The sequence below is a fragment of the Peromyscus eremicus genome, chromosome 22, assembly GCF_949786415.1.
Source record: "Peromyscus eremicus chromosome 22, PerEre_H2_v1, whole genome shotgun sequence".
In the NCBI taxonomy this organism is placed as follows: Eukaryota; Metazoa; Chordata; class Mammalia; order Rodentia; family Cricetidae; genus Peromyscus; species Peromyscus eremicus.
Window position 1 is genome coordinate 19,970,101 of NC_081437.1, and position 19,424 is coordinate 19,989,524.

The 19,424-nt window shown below is 45.8% G+C and overlaps 1 protein-coding gene across 1 annotated transcript in view; it reads left to right on the forward strand.

Moving 5' to 3' along the window:
• Positions 1-2,332: 2,332 nt before the first annotated feature.
• Positions 2,333-19,424, forward strand: part of Capn13 (calpain 13) — a 51,498-nt gene continuing 34,406 nt past the window's right edge. Inside the window, exons 1-5 of the mRNA XM_059248177.1 lie at positions 2,333-2,411; positions 6,138-6,293; positions 7,120-7,235; positions 12,434-12,570; positions 19,086-19,260. Of these exons, the coding sequence (XP_059104160.1) occupies positions 2,333-2,411; positions 6,138-6,293; positions 7,120-7,235; positions 12,434-12,570; positions 19,086-19,260 (663 nt within the window). The remainder of the gene's footprint in view (positions 2,412-6,137; positions 6,294-7,119; positions 7,236-12,433; positions 12,571-19,085; positions 19,261-19,424) is intronic.

A 19,424-nucleotide genomic window follows, 5' to 3' on the forward strand; every position in this document is an offset into this window, starting at 1 on the left:
CCTAACAAAATCTATAATATATGGGTGTGTAGATGCATATCTATATAGCACTGATGTGTAATTATATATTATTAATGATTTATCAACATCCATATTGATAGTATGTACTCATATATTAACCCTATTAATATACCTATCTATAACCTGTTGATGTATTTACCAGGAGAAAGGTATTGGCTCATGTAATTCTGGAGGCTGAGTAAGTAATACCATGATATGTAGTCTGTGACCTAGAGACACAAACAAGTCTTAAGTCAGTGGCCTGAGAGCCAGGGAAACCACAGGTGTGATTCCTAGTCTGGAACCAGGAGACCATTTTGTGAGCTCAAGCTGAGAGCAGGCAAATTCTTTTTCCCCTTTTTTATAGTCAGGTACCTGATGAGTTGGAGAGGATTGGATGTTCCCACCCACACTGGAGAGGGTAGACTGCCTTCCTTACTGAGTCCACAAATTCAAATATTAATCAACCCACCCCTTCTTTGACAGACACAACCAGATAAAATATTTACCAAATAAATGGCTCCCTGTGATCTAGTTAAGCTGACATATCAAATTAACTATACTACAGCTTCCTTTGGCATACCTAAGCTCTCCGAGGCTCTGTCTATCTCACAGAATCAAACACTTCAGGCTGGGAAAGACTCTTGCTACTGCAGTAAGGAGAGGGGAAGAGAAACCCATGGAGGCAAACTAACCTGGAACATACCACTGAACTTCTCTGAGCCTCGTTCCTTGCCCTGGCTGGGCCTCAGAGTCACCCGGGGATCACTGTCGGTCTCGAATGCTACCTCTGGCTGACCTACTGATTCACAGGTGTGGAAGGCAGGCCTCCACAGCCTGCAGGTCTACTAGGTTGCCAGCCGAGTCTGAGTCACCATCTGGTGGTAGTTCAGCACAAATCTCTTCTAGGATCTTATCATAATAACTTCCCCACTGCCCTGGTTCGCCAAGTCCGCCTGCTAATCTGGGACTTTCCCAGGCCCAGAGTTTACTCAGTCTCAGCCATGGTTACATATGTTCTATATGGGTCTTTTTCTCGAGGAAGCCAGATGTCCAACGTGAAAGGCTTCTGATGATCATCACACCTCTGCCTACCTTCCCTCTCTGATCAGGGTGGAGGTTCTAAAGCCCAGCATGGGGCATGGGGCAGACACTCGGGGGACAGGAGTTGGAGATACTGTGCCCACCAGTGATGCAGTCAATTCCACTGTAGCCTTACAGACGATGTTCACGATTGACTTCAGGTCTTTTCTGCCCATAACTAGTAACTTTTTGTTTTTGGCGTATAACTTCCATTATTTTGATAAAAGGTTGTGTGTTTATCAAATACCTTCATAGCGTTTAGCAAAAGAGTCTACATTTTTCCTTCTTTGGGACCGTGTAAGTGCTTTCTTGTGTTATTCGAGATCCTGAAATGAAAATATCCTTGCACTTTTCATTTCTGCGGAACCTCCTTCTTGATGATAATAAGTTAGTCTAAGTCAGTCTGGCTTGTGATGTCAGCATTGTGTGCATGCACACGTGTGTGCACATGTGTACATTTTTGTGTATGTGTCTTTACTCTGTGTTTTTACTCTCAGGTTATGCATAAGAATCCACTAACTTCTTAATCAGCAATACAGTTCTTTTTTTTTTTTTTTCTTAACTGAAACTGGAAATGATACAGGACTTGTTTACCCCTGAAAGAGAGAATTCAACAGGAAAATTACATAGATAGGTATACTAGGGTGATTGTCTTTGAAATCTTAAAAATAATGACCAACATTATTGACTTGGGGTGTTATTTACTAATTTAAGTCATTTTGTCATCAGTTATTTTCAGAAAGTTTTTAGTACTTTTAGTTGATCAACATAAAATTTTCTGCTGTGCTTTTATATTTCTAAAGCCCATTTTTATTTCTAATTGTGCCTGGGTTTCTCTACCACATTTATCAAAGGTCAGTTCTATGTAAAGCCACTATCCCGAGCAGAACAATTTATTGACCTGATTATCCTTGCGATGTTTCTGGCTTATTTTATAGCTTACAGGTCGTTTTCTTTATCACATCCTTCCTCCCATTTTTGTCCCTTTCTTTCTATTATCTATGAATTGACTCCCTAATTTATGTTTGATTCTGTCTCGTTTAATAATGAATGCATTTGAGGCTTTGAGCACAGCCATTTTAATTTTGCGGCTGTCACACAGGAGAAAGGAATCAATAATTATTGAACACCACACTCTGTCAGATGCTGTGTTGAAGTGTTCCACATCCTTCCTTGTTTGCAAATGGAAGGACTCATCCTGCTTTGTGAGTCTGGTTCGAGCCTGCAGGGCATGGCCTAGAAGGACGACATGTACGGCTTAGTGGGGGTTTTAAAAATGGCGGCCGTCGCCCTGCTTCAGAGTTTGATTCGCTCAGCTGTTCCTCCATGTATGTCGCCGTGTGACACATGAGGAAACTGAGCTACAGCAAAGAAGAAGAAAATGTTCAAGGTTCCCAGGTCACCTGGGGAGAAATGTCAGGGCAAGATTCCATATGCAGTCTGTCGCCAGGGACCTTCCAAACACAGCACCCTCTTAGCAAAGTCAACAGGGCAGCTGCGCTGAAGAGCTGGGCAGTGGATAAAGTTAACTACAGGATTGGCTGTGCTCCTGGTCCAAATCTCCGTGGTCCCCACCTTCTCCTGTTCTATGTGTATGTATGTGTGCATGTATGTGTAGAGATGTGCACATGAGAGTTAAAGGGCCATTTCAGCTGTCACCTTTCTTAAGGTACCATCCACCTTGACTTTTGAAATGAGGTCTCTCACTTTTATGTGAAATTTGCCAAGTAGGCTAGGCTAGTTGGAGTGTAAGCCTCAAGAACCTGCCTGTCTCTGCCTCCCAGGTGCTGGGATTATAAGTGTACTACACCACTCCTGGTGTGTGTGTGTGTGTGTGTGTGTGTGTGTGTGTGTGTGTGTGGGTGTGTGTATTTATACATATATACTTCTATTATTTTTATAAGTTTTGAAAGTATAATTACATCATTCCCTCCTTCAATTTCCTCCCTGTAATCCCTCCCATGTACCTCTTCCCTTTGCTCTCTCTCAAATTCATGACCTCTTCTTCTTTAATTGTTGTTACACACAAACATATGCACACACACACACACACACACACACACACACACACACACACACACACTCCTAAAATATAAATGCAACCTGATCAGTCCATAGAATGTTACTTATATGTATGTGATTCCAGGGCTGACCATTCAGTATTGAATAACCAGTTTGGGGGCTGTTCCCCCGGGGGAAGACTATTTCTCCTGTTCTCAGCCTTCCTGGGCTGCCTGTCCCCTGTTAGCATGTCTGTTGGGACCGTCACTGTTCAGCTCATGTTTGGGCAGCCATGTTGAGGAGATGGGATCTGGCATTCTAGGAGACACAATCTCACAGCAAACTACTTCCTGTTCCTCTGGCTCTTATAATCTTTCTGCCCCTTCTTCCTCAATGATCCCTGAGTCTCAGGTTCCGGAATTGTGTTGTAGATGTATCCATTGAGACTGGGCACCACAGGATCTCTTGTTTTCTGCATTTTGACCAGTTCTGGTTTTCTGTAATGGTCTCCATCTTTTGCAAGGAGAAGTTTCTTGGATGGTGAATGAGAACTGTACTGATCTGTGTGTATAAAGACAAATATTTAGAATGTAGTTAGGGATTACACTGGTTTAGTAAAGTAGCAATTAGAGATTCTCCTCCAAGATCCCTGACTTCACTAGCCCTGTGTAGGTGGCTAGGTTTCAGGTACCAAGCATGGTTTCCTTTGCATTCAGCAGGCCTTTAATATAGAGTCTGGGGACCAAACTCAGGTCATTGTGCTTGCTTGAAAGGCAAGGACTTGGCCACTGAACTATCTCCCCAGGCTTCCACCTTTTTTTTCAAGTTCTATGAGTGGAGCATCACAATTGAGTGTCTTCATTCAGATAGCACCTCCTTTGAGACCTCTAGCTCCTTTTCCCAGTAGAAAATGACCATCCATGGTCAATGAAGTACACCCACATTGTTTTAAAATGAACTCCACAGCCAGTGCACAGGACCATGGCCCCTTAGAGCAGTTTTTCCTACTTGTGTGAATTGGGGACCTGGTTACAACAGAGGGCCTGTTAGAGAGCCAAACTGTGTTTCTCCTGGCATCTAATGGGGTCAATTCACTTCCAAGAAAGCAAGTGAAGGCTGGTAGGAAGATGCCCTTGCTTGAGAAAATGCAGGTGGGTGCACCTTTGTTTGTCCCCAGTCCATGTTTTCACTAGGAAACTCTGGCAGCACATGACAAGTGGAGAGGGTTATTTATGGTGTAGGTTATAGACTATTACTTTAAGGTGTGTTACATTTGTTTATACTGTGGAACAATTGTTTAATGATGCAAAGATGTGTTGCATTCTGTTATGTTGCATTTGTTTAACTCTGTGAAGCTGTGTTACTGTGCCTGTCTAAAACACCTGATGGACTAATAAAGAGCTGAATGGCCAATAGCAAGGCAGGAGAAAGGATAGGCAGGGCTGGCAAGTAGAGAGAATAAATAGAAGGAGAAATCTTGGAGGAAGGGAGAAGGAGCAAGAGAAAAGAAGGGGGAGGACATCAGGGGCCAGCCACCCAGCTACACAGCAAGCCATGGAATAAGAAGGAAAGACCAGGTATACAGAAATAGAGAAAGGTAAAAGCCCCGAGGAAAAAAAGATAGACAGGATGATTTAAAGTTAAGAAAAGCTGGCTAGAAATAAGCCAAGCTAAGGCTGGGCATTTATAATTAAGAATAAGCCTCCGTGTGTGTGATTTATTTGGGAGCTAGATGGTGGACCCCCAAAAGAACCAAAACAACCAACAACAGTAGGTTGTGGTTGCTTTTTGTGGCTGCTAGGGCCCTGCTCTCTGGGGACTTGTGTTTCAGTGTGAAAGGATACAGTAATGGAATGGTTACCAGATGATGCAAACATCTACAGTAGAAGAGTCTCACAGGGAGGTTACAGGCGAAAACCCCATGGCCTCCTTAAAGGAAACAAATTTAGAGGGCGCTTGGGCCCTGGAGTTGGAGCATAGCTTTACTCCATTGTGTCCTAAAAGTGTCTGGAGATCCCTCTTAGGGATTTTATAATATTCACATCTGCTGGAAGTCCTCCGAATTCACCCAGATGTTGTCCCTCTTCGACACTGGAGCATTCTTCTTCTGTGGCAGGGAAGTGTGTGGGGGCTAGATGCCAAGAGTGGATGGAGGTTTCCTAGACTCAGTCTGTGAATAGGTGAGGGGTGAGCAAAGATCTGGGTAATTCAAAGCTTGTGTCCTGTATAGCATGTGAGTGGACTGGAATCTAGAATTGGGAATAGCCAAAATGATTTCTGAGGTATGCTGTTGGACTGGCTAGTTTTTTTTTTTTTTTTATCAACTTGACACAAGCTGGAGTCATCAGAGCAGAAGGAGCCTCTGTTGAGGAAATGCCGCCATGAGATCCAGCTGTGGGGCATTTTCTCAATTAGTGACCAATGCAGGAAGGCCCAGTCCATGGTGGGTGGTGCCATCCCTGGGCTGGTGGTCCTGGGTTCTATAAGAACCTGAGCAAGCCAGGGGAAACAAGCCAGTAAGCAGCTCCCTTCTATGACTTATACATCAGCTCCTGCCTCCAGAATCCTCCCCTGTTTGAGTCCCTGTCCTGACTTCCTCCAATGATGGACAGCAATGTGGAAATATAAGCCAAATAAACCATTCCCTTCCCAAATTCCTTTTTGGTCATGGTGTTTCGTAGCAGCAATAGAAACCCTAACTAAGACCACCATTTCCCAGGAAAAGCTTTACTCAGATAAAGTGTAGTCCTGGTATTTCTCCAAGTCTCCTCTGACGAATGGATCCTATTCACTTTTATTTGTTTATAACCGTCTAATAAAACACAGGCTTGTTGGGAGCCGACAGGCTGACTATTTGATATAAAGATCTTCAGACCTTATTTATGAAGTCTCCTTGTGTAGTTTCTTTGTGCGTTTATTGCCTGTCTTGTCAGCTCCATACACACCCCTTTGACACTTGCTTTCTCAAGAGCCATAAAACCTGAAGAACAAAGGAAATTTTCCTAATTCATACGGTAAGCATCTATTTAATAATTAACCTCTGTCTCTCAAAGGCAAAGTTAATGATGCTGTGGGTACCACGTTGAGGCAAAAGGGAATGAGAGAAGCTCATAGCGTTTCATTGTCTTTTTGTAAGGACTTATCAGAGGACCCGCCTCACTTCATCCTGGAAGGTGCAAGCAGATTTGACATCCAGCAAGGAAGAGCGGGTAAGAACCCCACAGCTCCCATCCCAGCCTTTTGACTTGGTCATTGCATGGGAAATCAGTCTTAAACCAAGTACATAGACACCTAGCCAACTACCAGCCTGTAATCTGCCCATTAGAGGTTCCCTTAACTGGAGAAAGGGCCCCTCTAAGGGTCTCTTTGTGATTGCCGCTCTGAGCACAGTGCCTGGCATGAGAGAGAATTGATGGTGTTGACAGTGAGGCCAGGGGGCAGGTGGGGGTGTGTGTGTGAGACTGAGACAGGAGGGAAGCATATTTAGAAGGACTCACATCAATACTTGTGGAGAAGGTCAAGGCTACTCATCTGTCAAGGGGAAGCAGAGAAAACTTCTGCACGGGCTAGAGAGTTCCCTGCATAGAAAAGGAGCAGGGCAAATATGAGCAAAGAAAAATACAGGTGTGTTTTCTGCAATTATATGAAGTACCATTGCTGACTCTGTTCAATGGTTAAAAAAAAAAATTAATGGATGTCAGTCCTGGGAAACTCTAGGAAAAAGTATCAGGGAGTAAGTTGAACCCCCTATTCCTAAAGCCTATCTGGGGCTTCCCTGGCCTTCCTCACCAGACCTTACCCCAACCCTGTCCCCTAACCTACATCACTGTCACTAGCACCTCTTCTCCATCTTTCTTGGAAAATAGTTGAAAATTTAAAATAATTTGAAAATGTTCTGGTCTCAAAGATTTCTAATTGACATTCACTCTGTATTTGTAAGAAGATTTGTTAACTCTGGTATCCACGACCTGTAAAATTCAGGGGGTAGGATTTCTGGGTACAACTAGTTTCCATTATGGCTTCATCCCCTCCCAGGAGACTGCTGGTTCCTGGCAGCACTGGGCTCCCTGACCCAGAACCCACAGTGTCTGCGGAAGATCCTGATGGACCAAAGCTATTCACACCAGTATGCTGGGATTTTCCGGTTCCGGGTATGTGCACCACAAGTATACTCCTTCTGGGATGGGGAACTCTTGTGAGCCATGAACATTCTCATGACCTGGGAGCCTGAACTGGGAGTGACATCTGAATGCCAGTTACCCTTCCTCCTCCAAAACAGCGTTCTGCCTTCCATTTATGGCCCAGCCACACATAGAGAAGATGAGGAGGGAGATGTTTGCATGGGGATAGATATGGTAGGAAGAGGATGTTAAGGAGTCCTTTAGGCATATTTTGAGGGGTACATGACAAGTAGTGAAGGAACCATTGACCTAGAACCTAAAGGTCATGACCATGGAGTCCATGCCTCTTATTCCTGCACCACGCCATGATATTAGTGACAAGAATATTACAGGAAATTGCAGCATCTGGAACAGATGTATTCTGCTTCATTATTCATCCTTCTTTTCTCAAATACCTCGGTAATCCTTGCACATTTCTCTTCCATGGGAATTTTAAAATAATTTTGTCTAATTAAACAGAAAAGCCACTGTGATGTAGAATGGAACAGCATGCAATTTATGTATTAATTTGGAAAAATTACATTTTTATTGTTTTAATTATTCCTTTCCAGAAACAGGGTATATCTTTCTATTTATTCGGAACTGATTTTATGCCTGCCCATAAAATGTTACAGTTATGTTTTCATATTGGTGCTGTGCCCTTCTGCATAAATTTATCCTCAAATATTTTACAACTGTAGAGCCAATGTGAAGTTCTTTTGGCTTTCCTCCCCCACTGATTCCATAGTAAACTCTCTGGACACCTTATCAAGTTCTCTCTCTAGTTCTTCTTCCTATGGTTGAATCTGGATTACTTTAGTTACCTAATGATCTGATCTTCATGCAACTGCAATTGTTTCTCCTCTTTTTTTTGTTTTGTGTTTTGAGATAGGGTTTCTCTGTGTAGTTTTTGGTGCCTGTCCTGGATCTCGCTCTGTATATCAGGCTGGCCTCAAACTCACAGAGATCTTCCTGGCTCTGCCTCCCAAGTGCTGGAATTAAAGGCATATGCCACCACCACCTGACCTTGTTTCTCTTTTAATACCCTTAGTTGTTACTTTGTTCTTTTGCCTTGTCACATCCTTTGAATCAGAGTGACAAGAGTCAAACTCTTCCCTCCTCTTGATTTTTAGTCAGGGGCTTTCCTGATGATGCCACGGCTCCAGTTTGTTGAGGGCTTTGTTAGAATTTCTGTGTCTATGTCATATCTGAAGTTATTTTCTGCATTATGTTATTTTTTAATCATGTCTGAGTTATACAAGCTTTGTAAAGTGAACTATTACACCCTTGGTTATTTGAAATCATTTGAGTAATGTTTGCTAATCAAACATTGAGCCAAGTAGACAAAAAGGAAAGTATAATAGACAATAGTTAAGCTATCTCACCCCACCTCTTATTAAAATATGACTTCTTTAGCTCTTCTAGAGTATTCAGCAGCTATTCATTGGTTTGCATCACTTCTTTCTCCTGGAGTTATTTTTTTTAATTTCTATTTTTGAAATAACAATGTATTTATATTTGTTCCTTTCCTTTCTTCCCCCCAAACTCTCCCATACACCCCTCCTTGCTCTCTGTCAAACTCATGGCCTCTTTTTTCATTAATTGTTATTATATGCCTATAAGTATATGTACATACATACATACATACATACCTAAACATAACCTGCTCCATCTGTTTAATGTTGCACACATATATGAGAACCAGCTAATGAAGTCATTTATCTCGGAGGAGAACCTGCAACCACTACTCTACTAAATCAGCAGATTCCCTGGCCACAATTTAAACCTTTGTCCTTATACCCACAGATAACTGGAGTTACTTACTAATATTTAGGCTTTGCCAGAAAGAGTGTTTCCCAATACAATGTCTTAAAGCTGCTCCTGAGATTCTCTGATAGTTCATTTAATGTCTTGTTATCTGTGGGCCAGCAAGATGTTTCAACAGGTTTGAGCCAACCAAGCCTGATGACCTACGTTCGAGACCCAGGCTCTACATGGTAGAAGGAGAAAACCCGTTCCAGCAGATAGTCTTCTAATCTCCACACATGCCACATCAGGCACACAGACAGACCCTCTTAAGTCTTTGTTTTTGATTTACTGGTCTCACTTTCACTGTTATAGGTAATTTTTTGTTCAGAAACATTCAACACTCATTTCTTGACAGTCTCTTCCAGCCATGTTTCTTCTTACCTTGAGATTGTGTTCTATTTAACGTCATCAGATAGAAATCATTCCTCGCATAATTTTCTCAAACTATATGAGAATTTATCTGATCTCACTGAAGAAGATCTAGGCTTTATCTGGGTGATCCTGTCAATGTTCTTTAACCTCAGAATTTCCCAATGTCCCATGGTCTTATTATTTCCATTGTTGTAGAAAAGTGTAGTGTCAGCCAACTTTACATGTAATATGTGCTGTCAAACTTCAAGTCTCTAAGTGGCTATCTCTCCCTGGAGTTCAGAAATGTCTCTAGAGTACATTCAGATGTGTACCATTTAAAAATTACTCTTGGGGGGCTGGAGAGATGGATGGCTCAGCAGGTGACAGCATGTACTGCTCCTACAGAGGACCTGAGCTCAGTTCCTAGCATCCACATTGAATGGCTTCAACTGCCCACAACTCTAGCTCCTGAGGAACTGATACATCTTCTGGCCTCTATGGACACCTGCGTGCGCCATCATTACTGGTCCCCCCCTTTTTTAAAAAAATCCTATTCTTCACTTCCCAAAGTCCAACTAGGCAATACTTCTGACAGGTGCCCTAGTGATGTTGATACTGATAGTGATCCAAGGACCACACTGAGAGGCACCAGAGAACACCCAGAACTGAGCATAGGCTCACCACAGGACTGCTAGCATTGCTGGGCCATGCCTTAGGTGGTTAGGATGACCAGAGACCCAGCAGAACACCCTCTGCCCTTCTGTGTAACAAAGAAAGCCGACCAGTTACGCCAGTACCTTTGGTTGATAAGTGACTCTGCACTTATCAGACTTACCTAAGTCTGGTGTCCTGTGTTCAAGTCCCAGGACCCACATGGTGAAAGGAGAAAGCTGACTCTTACAAGTTGTCCTTTGACCTCCGCACACGTGCTGTGGTGTACACACACACACACACACACACACACACACACATACACACACACACACGTAAACCAACAAACAAATGTAGTAAAAACTCCTCAGTGTCAGCTACAGTGCTGATTTCTGTCGCTCTCTTCCTACCACTGTGAACGTGGACTCTACTTCTAGAAAACACTCAGTGCCCAGGCTCCTTAGATGCTTTGCCCAGAAAAATTCTGATTTCCCTGTCAGGTACTTGACATTGGCAAAAGGGCACGTGCATGGTTCTTGAAGGGTTTAAACACTGTCCATAGGTCTGTCCTCTTCACCCAGGAAATAGGACATGGCCACATTCCTGACCATCAGTCAGTTTATTTTTTTTGTCTTTATATTATTTATGCATATGTATCAATGCTTATTTAAATACATATACTTAAAATGAAAGCTCCTGTTTTACATAATTAATCATATACATATGCTGTGTGTGTGTATGTGTGTGTGTATATGTGTGTATTCTTGATCTCCAGCAACAGCAATCTTATCTGGTGTCCTCCTTGCGTACAGAAAGCATGTTTGATAAGCCTTACTAGTAAGAGAATGAGATGAGAGTGATTTCTAAGACAAAACTGGCCATAATAGTTCCCTTGTCCCCGGGCATTCTCACTTGTCACGACACCACCCTGGTTGCTGAACAAAACAGCCATACAATTCCACAAATCACAGTGGCTCAAAAACCACTCTGTCCCTCTCCCTGTCTCATCTGGTCTCAGTTTTAGCCTCCTAAGTGGTTCTTTCATGATACCATCATTTGACAGACTGGAAATGGAGTCAAGGTTAAGTAAGTATCTTGCCTAATAACTGTTATTAAATAATAGATTAAAACCAAAATTCAGGCATAGTTCTACCCACTGGACATTATCCTCTCTATGTCTACCCAACTAAGTCCAAAGTTTAAATGGCCTTCTTGTCTGCCCTCCGGGAACTGTGATTAGCTTTCCTTGATGGTTCTCAGTAGCATCCCTGTTTCCTGAATTTCAATGCTTGCACAGCTTACTGATGATTGCTTCAGGAGTAACATTCATCCCGTTGTGTCCAAGCCAGCTAGAGTGCCCTGGCTCATTCATGGCCATGAAAACATCTTTACCTTGTTTCCCCTGACATCTCAGTCTCTTTCTCCGTCTCTGCTCTGATAGTGTGTCCTCAGGTGGGTGTGGCAACCCTGGGACCTCCAGCTGTGGAAAGGGTGGTGTGGATGAGCGCTCACATCCACCCCACTTTAGCAAGCTCACCTGGAGGAGACTTACCTTCATCCGGTTCAGACCCAAACCAGAGGTCCCGGTGCTCCATCCAGCCCAGTGGAAGCCAACGAAGAAACTCAGAGGGTTCTTTTTTAATGAACGTTCCTCATCTGCTGATGTCCCCGGATGAACCATTTAAAGCTGAATACTAAAGAGGAAAGCAGTCTGCTTTGGAGGGGAACATCTGGCTCATTGGTGCTCTTAGCAGTAAGAGCACCAGCCAGCTCCATTTCTCCATTATAATAGCAAGGCCATTGTGACATGAGGACAGAAGGGCCAGAGTCAGGCTGTCACTGCTCACTCCTCCTGAGCCAGCCACATCATCCCGCCTCCAGGCCTTGGCCCATTCTGTCTTCATCATTTGAGATGCATCTGCAGTATGCCTGACATGCTTCCTTCCTGGAGCCCTGAGCTCCGGGTCGGTTGTCCTGCCCTGCCACAGCCCTGCACCTGCCTCTCTTCTTATTTTACATATGCTTCCCCTGCCGCCCTGTGTGTGCAAGAAAGATCTGGACTCTCCTGTGTCGATCTGAAGCTCACAAAGGATTTGTCAGAATAAGGCAAAGCCAAAGTAGAGCCCACACATCCTTCATCCCTGCCTAGATTTCCCTGAGTTAATTGTCTTGTTGTCTTGATTGGCACCTCCCTTATTCCTCTTGCCCTTGGAGATGACATGCCTATGCCCTTTGGGCTGTGATACTGCTCTGGATTGAGTTTGCTACTGGGTCATGGAAGTCAAGTTACAAAAATGTTTTGGCTTAGGTCAGGTAGTTAAAGAAACTCCCTCCTACCCCAGCTATACTAAGACATATCCTTGTCTTTTTTTTTCCAGTTCTGGCAGTGTGGCCACTGGGTGGAAGTAGTGGTTGATGACCGATTGCCAGTCATAGGCAAGAACTTCCTCTTCGTGCATCCTCGCAGAGGCAACCAGGAATTTTGGCCCTGCCTGATGGAGAAAGCCTATGCCAAGTAAGTGTGGGCAAGCCTCTCTGTCCAGTTTCTATGCTGGCTCTGCTTGCCCAGTGTCTTGCCCTCACAGATGCTTCCTGCCAGCTGGCCCTGCAGCTCTCTCAGTATCTGTTCCGAATGCAAGCAGTGTCCTGGGTGGGGTGGACTACACCTTTGATCCCAGCCTGGGGAAGCTGAGGCAGGTGGATCTCTGTAACCAGCTTGGTCTGCATAGTGAGACCTTGTCTCAAAACAAAGAAGCAAACACTGTCCGTTTGAACATCAGAGCCCTTGTCAGCTGGTGAAACAATCTCTGTAAACAATCTCCAGATTTAAGGTTTGGTCCTGGGGCCATCAGGAGGGACCCACAGACACAGAGTGAGCTCTAGGCCCACATGACGTGAATGATTAAATAAATGTAAGAATCGAGATGAACCATAGTTGTCGTTGGTATCCGAAGGAGCGTGGTTCTAGAATCCTTTGGATATTAGAACCCGTAATGTTGAAGATCCTTATATGAGATGAAATAGTATTTACATATAAGCTACACACATCCTGCATGCTCTAAATCATCTATCCATGCATTGCATATAATACTTAAACCCTGTGCAGATAGTCATTATATTGTATTATTTAGGAAATAACGACAAGGAATGCTTGCCCATGCCCGTTACTGACAAAATGTGTTCCCAACCCTTTCGTTGCATGGTTGGTTTCATAGTGGGTGTGAAGGCTGCACATTCAAAGAACTGGGCTGGCTATCATCCTGCTCACAGTCTGATGTGGTATGGATGAGGAAATGATCCTGACTCCCTGACCTACAGAGAGGCAAGCTAAGGCTGCTGGGAGACACGGCCTTTGAGTGAGGATGGAAGGATGGGTAGGACGCTGCAGCGAGAGGGAGACAGACAAAGGCTTGAGTGAAACACCTCAAACTGTGGTCCAGGAACTGAGTGAGGGTCCTGTGTGGCTGCCATGAGATCTCATTTGTGTTGTAGGGGAACGGTAGATGAGCAGGATTTTCTCCCTCTCTTGTGGTCCACCCAGGATGTTCAGGGTCCACCTTGCGGTCCTGACAAGCTCAGAATTTGCATGCACCCCAGCTCGCTTGTTTTCTTTAAGCTTTCAGGGTTACTTTCTCAACAGATGCCCACTGAACATTTTACCATATGCCAGGCACCGTGTTTGGCACCGCCTCAGACACTAGAGCGGTCTGGCTCAAGCGAATATGGATAATGATACGCATGCACACATCTATGTAGAGCACGGCACTGTTCTAAAGACTCTTACGATGCCTGAGAGAGACATTCAGGCTTTCTACAACCAAAAAAAATAATAAAAAAATGCAAATTTTTAAAAGTAAGACAGCATCCCTCTGTGCTCTCAGACTGCAAAAGTCAAAGCTAGGTTAAGGCCAAGTGACTGCCAGTATGTAGGGAGTCTAAGAAACAGCCCTGATGACACGCCCCGAGACAACCTTCTAAGGGCCGCTTGACTACTCTTAGATTACTCACAGGCATATGTCACACCCCATGAGGATGCTCTCTAGAAGGGCTCTACGAGGACAGGCCTGGGCTGTTCCCAACGGCACTGTGGATGTGGTGTGATGTATCCAGGCCAGGGTGCACAGGTACCATGGGGTGGGTGTACTCCATGGACAGCCCCATGGCAGTTGGAAGCCACATACGCAATCTACGCCCAGGGTGATCCTTGGAGGGTGGGCTCTAAGTGAATGGGGCAAGAAACACTGAGCAGGAAAATGTGAAGCCATCTATAGACATGGACGTTATAGCCACCACACTGTGCATTTTACTAGAACACAGAAGAAAGAAATGTTGCATATTAAACATCCTGAAATGGTTGATGGGAAGAAGGAATGCAGCGGCCTACCTGATTCCCTGTCTCATCTCTGCTCACTCCACTTACTTCCCCTCTCTCAGAATACTCCTGGCCCCTCATAGCAGAGCTTGACCTGGTGGCCTTGTTCTTTCTGTCTCCCTCAGGCTTTAGTCTGCTCCTTCAACCCTATCTCCTGCTCCTTATGAGGTTCCAGGTACTAGCAGTCTAACTGGCCAGGCTTACACTGAGTCCCCATTGGCCTTCTCAACCATGGCCAGGGTTCAGTGGCCATAGAACCCTGTGGGCAAGAGCTATGGATGAGATTGTTTCCCTCAGAAGGATGCATGGGCAGAGACATAGAGAACAGTACTTCAGAGAGGTGGGGTGGGGAGTCATAGCTCACAGGAGAAAGACCATGATGCAGTCCACATCCTTAGGGAGAAAAGGAAGAGGAGAAAGGGACATAGGATTGGAAGGCTCTTCATTCACACAAGAAGAAGCTGAGCCTCCGAGCTACCAGGAGGCAACAGGTGCAAGCCACTGAATCCCTTGGTCACCTGCCTGGGACTCCACATAGCAGGGCTGCAGCCTGGCTGGGTTCACAGTCTAGATGAAGAGGTTCCTCCAGACCTCTTTGTGTGCGTTCTTTCTTTTCTTTTCTTTTCTTTTCTTTTTTTTTTTTGAGACAGGGTTTCTCTGTATAGCTTTGCGCCTTTTCCTGGATCTTGCTCTGTAGACCAGGCTGGCCTCGAACTCACAAAGATCCACCTGCCTCTGCCTCCCAAGTGCTGGGATTAAAGGCGTGCGCCGCCGCCGCCGCCGCCGCCGCCGCCGCCGCCGCCGCCGCCGCCGCCACCACCACCCGGCTCTTTCTTCTTTTAAGAGGCAATTTGTGGAAAAACTAAAGTTGTTTCTCCCTTCTTTTGTTGGGAAGAGCTGTGCGTTCGCATTGGAGGAAGAAGTCGAGATAACAGCCAGGCCTGTTGAACCAGAGCAGGCGTTCTGGGAGGTTAATTCACTCCTAAGCTACTTACACAAACCGCCATTATCTTTCCAGGCTAGATTCCACCCTTATCACTTCTGGGCCTCATTTTTTTTCCCTTATGTAAAAAGAGGGAGCCTGGGAGAATTAGAAAGCTTGAGGACGGAAATGATGACTTTGACCCCATTTTGTTAACAGCTGACCTAAAGCAATCATTCAGCTTGAAAAGAAATGGGAGACTAGGCCCAAATCCCACATTCTCCCGCCTAAAGAAATCTAGCTGGGGATAAAATGTTTCAAACTATTAAAGCTGTTTAAAAGCTTTGCCCCGACCCACCCACCCGAAGAGGAGAGTTGCCGAATGCAGAAGCGAATGCCAGCATTTCAGAGCTCAAGCTCCGAGAGGCCTCTGTGAACATCGAGCACTTCCTCCTGTGAGGGATGAGGAAACCAAGGCCCAAGAAGGTCACCGAGTGGTCCAGACCAAGCTAGGACCAAGAGCTGTCCGCCCAGCTTCTTCCTGCCAGTTCTTGACGTTGTCAGTTCTACAGAAAGAGATCCATCTTGTCTGCTGCCTGACCCTGGGATCCTCACACAAACCTGAAGAGCGCAGCTGTCTGTGGCAGAGGCCACTGGCCCTGTGAGGGAGTAGAAGCAGCCCAGTGAACATGTGGACTCCCAATTCCCACTTCTCACCGTGCTGGGGAGTCTGGAAGTAAATTAATCAGATCGGGCAAGTGTCAGGCAGAGCAGTCTGTGTTTGGAGATTGAAGAGATGGGGACAAGATCTGGCAGGCTGCATATCAGCCCTGGCGGCATCTTCATGGGTAAGAAATGCAGCATCTCAGCCTCCTGTAAGGCTCAGGCATAGACATCTGGATGCTTCTATTTTGTCAGAGCATGGAGACAGTCATTTCCTCGAGACGAGGCTCAAGCAGAAGACTCGTTCGGGTGACAAGGCACTGCGCGCTCGCTCTCTCTCTCTCTCTCTCTCTCTCTCTCTCTCTCTCTCTCTCTCTCTCTCTCTCTCTTTCTTTCTCCTGCTTCCTGTCAGCAACTGGGACTAAGAATAGTTGACGTGTTCCTGAAGCATCAGCAGGATCCATAAGCCTGGATCTGTCAAAACATCCAATGGCTACTGGGACAGGCTTTGTAGGCACCGAGGACAGATACTGAGAGAAGGTTCTGGATGACATGAGGAGGGATGCTGACTGTGGTAGAGTGGACAGGGAGCCCTTCTATTGTGTGTGGTGTCTTTGTGGTGACAGCGGAGTCATGTGGGTAACAGACCTCAGATGAAGCCCAGAGCCATTGAGATGGGGTACATCCGTGTAGAAGGGTCAAAGCCCCCAGTCGCGTTCCTGGAGCAACCACCTTCATGGGTCCTGCTTAGAGCTGGGAGGGACCCTTGGTACAGGCACGAAAGCTTGGTGCAGCGAAGCACTAATAGATTTTGGAATGGCCCTTGTTGGCTTTGCTGTCCTCAGTAAAGACCTGTGACATCAAGTCTTCAGACCCAGATGGGCATAACCCTGATCAAAGAGAACCTGTGTCGTTGACTGAGCGAACACTGTGGAAATAAAGAATGTAAAGCCCTTTAGAACCTGAGGTCACAGGGAGGCCAGGGAGGCAATAAGATCAGGACTCATTTTAAACAATGTGGGTAAATGTCACACGAGTGTCCCATTGATTTGCCCTTTTGGTCTGTGCATCCTTAGGTTTCTGTAGTAAGAGGTTTTTCTAAGTCACCCTTAGCATGTGTGCCTGGGACACAGTGGCCACTTAACACATATTTGCTAACATGTTTTTGCCGGACTTCTGTGTGGTTCTAGGAGAAAAGCGACCAAGGTAAAAATAGGATGGGAAAAGAGTATTTGAGGGCCCCAGTGTGATCCCAGTCCATCCTGCTGTGTCTAGTGGAAATTCCAATAACAAAATGGAGACAAGTCATCTCCAAGGCCAAGTACCTTGTTACAGGCAGAGGTGAGAATGGACCCAGGCCCAGACTCCCATTTGATTTTATAATAGCAAAAGAGTTAAGGCAGGGGCTCTGACCATCACCCATGAAGGGCTCTGCATCTGCTTGCCGGTAGGGGACAGATGCACAGAGATCTGGCAGGGACAGAATGAGGGCAGCTCCTGCATTCAGGAGACTGCCCACAGACCTCCATCTCCTATCTTTCAAGTCTTATCATGGCTATAGTTTAGGAACCTACAGTTCACCCCACTGAGAATCTGGCCCTATGACTCCATCTTTAGTGATATCATTGTAACTATTCCAGTGTCCTTTCTCCCAGAGATCACAGGCTTCCCGCAGCCCTATTGTCTACCCATCTAGGTCCACCATGCTCTACTGCAGCAGTTCTCAACCCATGGGTCACAACCCCAGGGAGGGGGGAGGGTGTCAAGTGACCCTTTCACATGGGGTTGCATATCAAATGTCCTGAATATCAGATATTCACATTATGATTCATAACAGCAGCAAAATGACAATTATGAAGTGGCAACGAAAATGATTTTATGGTTGGGGGTCACCACAACATGAGGAACTGTATTAAAGTGTGGTAGCATTAGGAAGATTGAGAACCACTGCTCTCCTGTTTGATTTCCCCTCCCTGGAATAACCCTGGCACTCTCTTGACCCACATGAACCTTAACTCAGAGTCAAGGGCCCTAGGCTGGGACCTGTCTGTCATCTGTCTCCCATGGTTACTTACTTGTTTTTTTGTAGATACTTCATGAAGTCAAAGGGCTTGGTTTGTGATCATTGACAACCCTTTCTAAAGAGATTATGTATTGATGCCAGGCACTGGTGTGGAGGACAGGCCGATCTGGAGCAGGGAGAAGGGGACACGCAGACCGTTGTGCCTCATGATGCTGGCCATGGCCAGAGGCTTCCTCTCTGCTGCCTGCATTCACTTAACTCAGTGAGGCATATGTAAATGTCCTCTCCTCGAACAGGCAAAGGGTGCCTGAGAAAGCTCAGTCTCCTTCCAGGATATTGAAAACTTGTGAGAGGAGCCAAGGATGGAGCCTTGATAATGTGTGATGAGGTCCTGAAACAGGACCAGAGAGGCTAAGTCAGTTCCTGCCATCACACAGCCAGGAGGTGATGAGCAAGGCTCCAACGCTGAGGTTTGAAGCAAAATCAGAAGAAGGCAAAGCCGAGACAATGGGGCCAGGTATTTCTGAGGTGCGGGAGCAGAAGCAGAAGGCCAAAGACCGTGGGGGTAGGGAGAGGTGTCTAGAGAACAGGTCTGAGGGTATGGATGCCCAGACTCATCTCTTCCTATGCCATCTTCACTAAAGCCTCTCCCCCTCCTAATTTCCAGGGAGATGGGTGGCATTATAAACAAGAGATCTGGGTCAGTTTTCCCAGAGATAAAACAAAGAGTGCCCGTTGCCAGGCTGAGCTTGGGGATGTTAATTGTGAGTTCTTTGAGGGTAGGGATGAGGTCTTGTTCATCATGGAGCGTGTACTCAGAGTGGCCCTGCACATGTCAATGCTTGCTGTGTCCTCAGACCGAGGAGACAGCAACAAAGATTCTCATCAAAACAGCACTCCGTGTTTTCTAGGGGCTGGCTCGCCCTGGTCTGCCCTCCTCCTGGGGGCGTGGTGTGTGTGTGTGTGTGGTCCCCTGTGGATGGAGAAGTCTCTCACGTAGGGAGCACACACAGGGTTGATGTGCAGTCTCCTGCTTCCTCCCCCTCCCAGGCTGCTTGGCTCCTATTCCCAGATCCACTATGGCTACCTTCCCGATGCCCTGGTGGACCTCACGGGAGGCGTGGTCACCATTGTCAACCTGCACTGCTCCACTTCTGACCTCCTGACGGCGGTGAAGACAGCGGTCAAGGCAGGCTCCATGGTGGCCTGTGCCACCCCGAAGGGGGTGAGTAGATGGGGGCTTCCTGGGTGCCCAAGAAGTTTTCTCTTCACCTGGGGGTATCCATCCAGAGTCCTTAGCTAGGGAGGAGACAGGCATTCCAAAAATCATGTAATAGAAGAGGAAATGAGCTCAGAGAGATTGAGTGAAGTTTCAGAGTCACGTGGCTA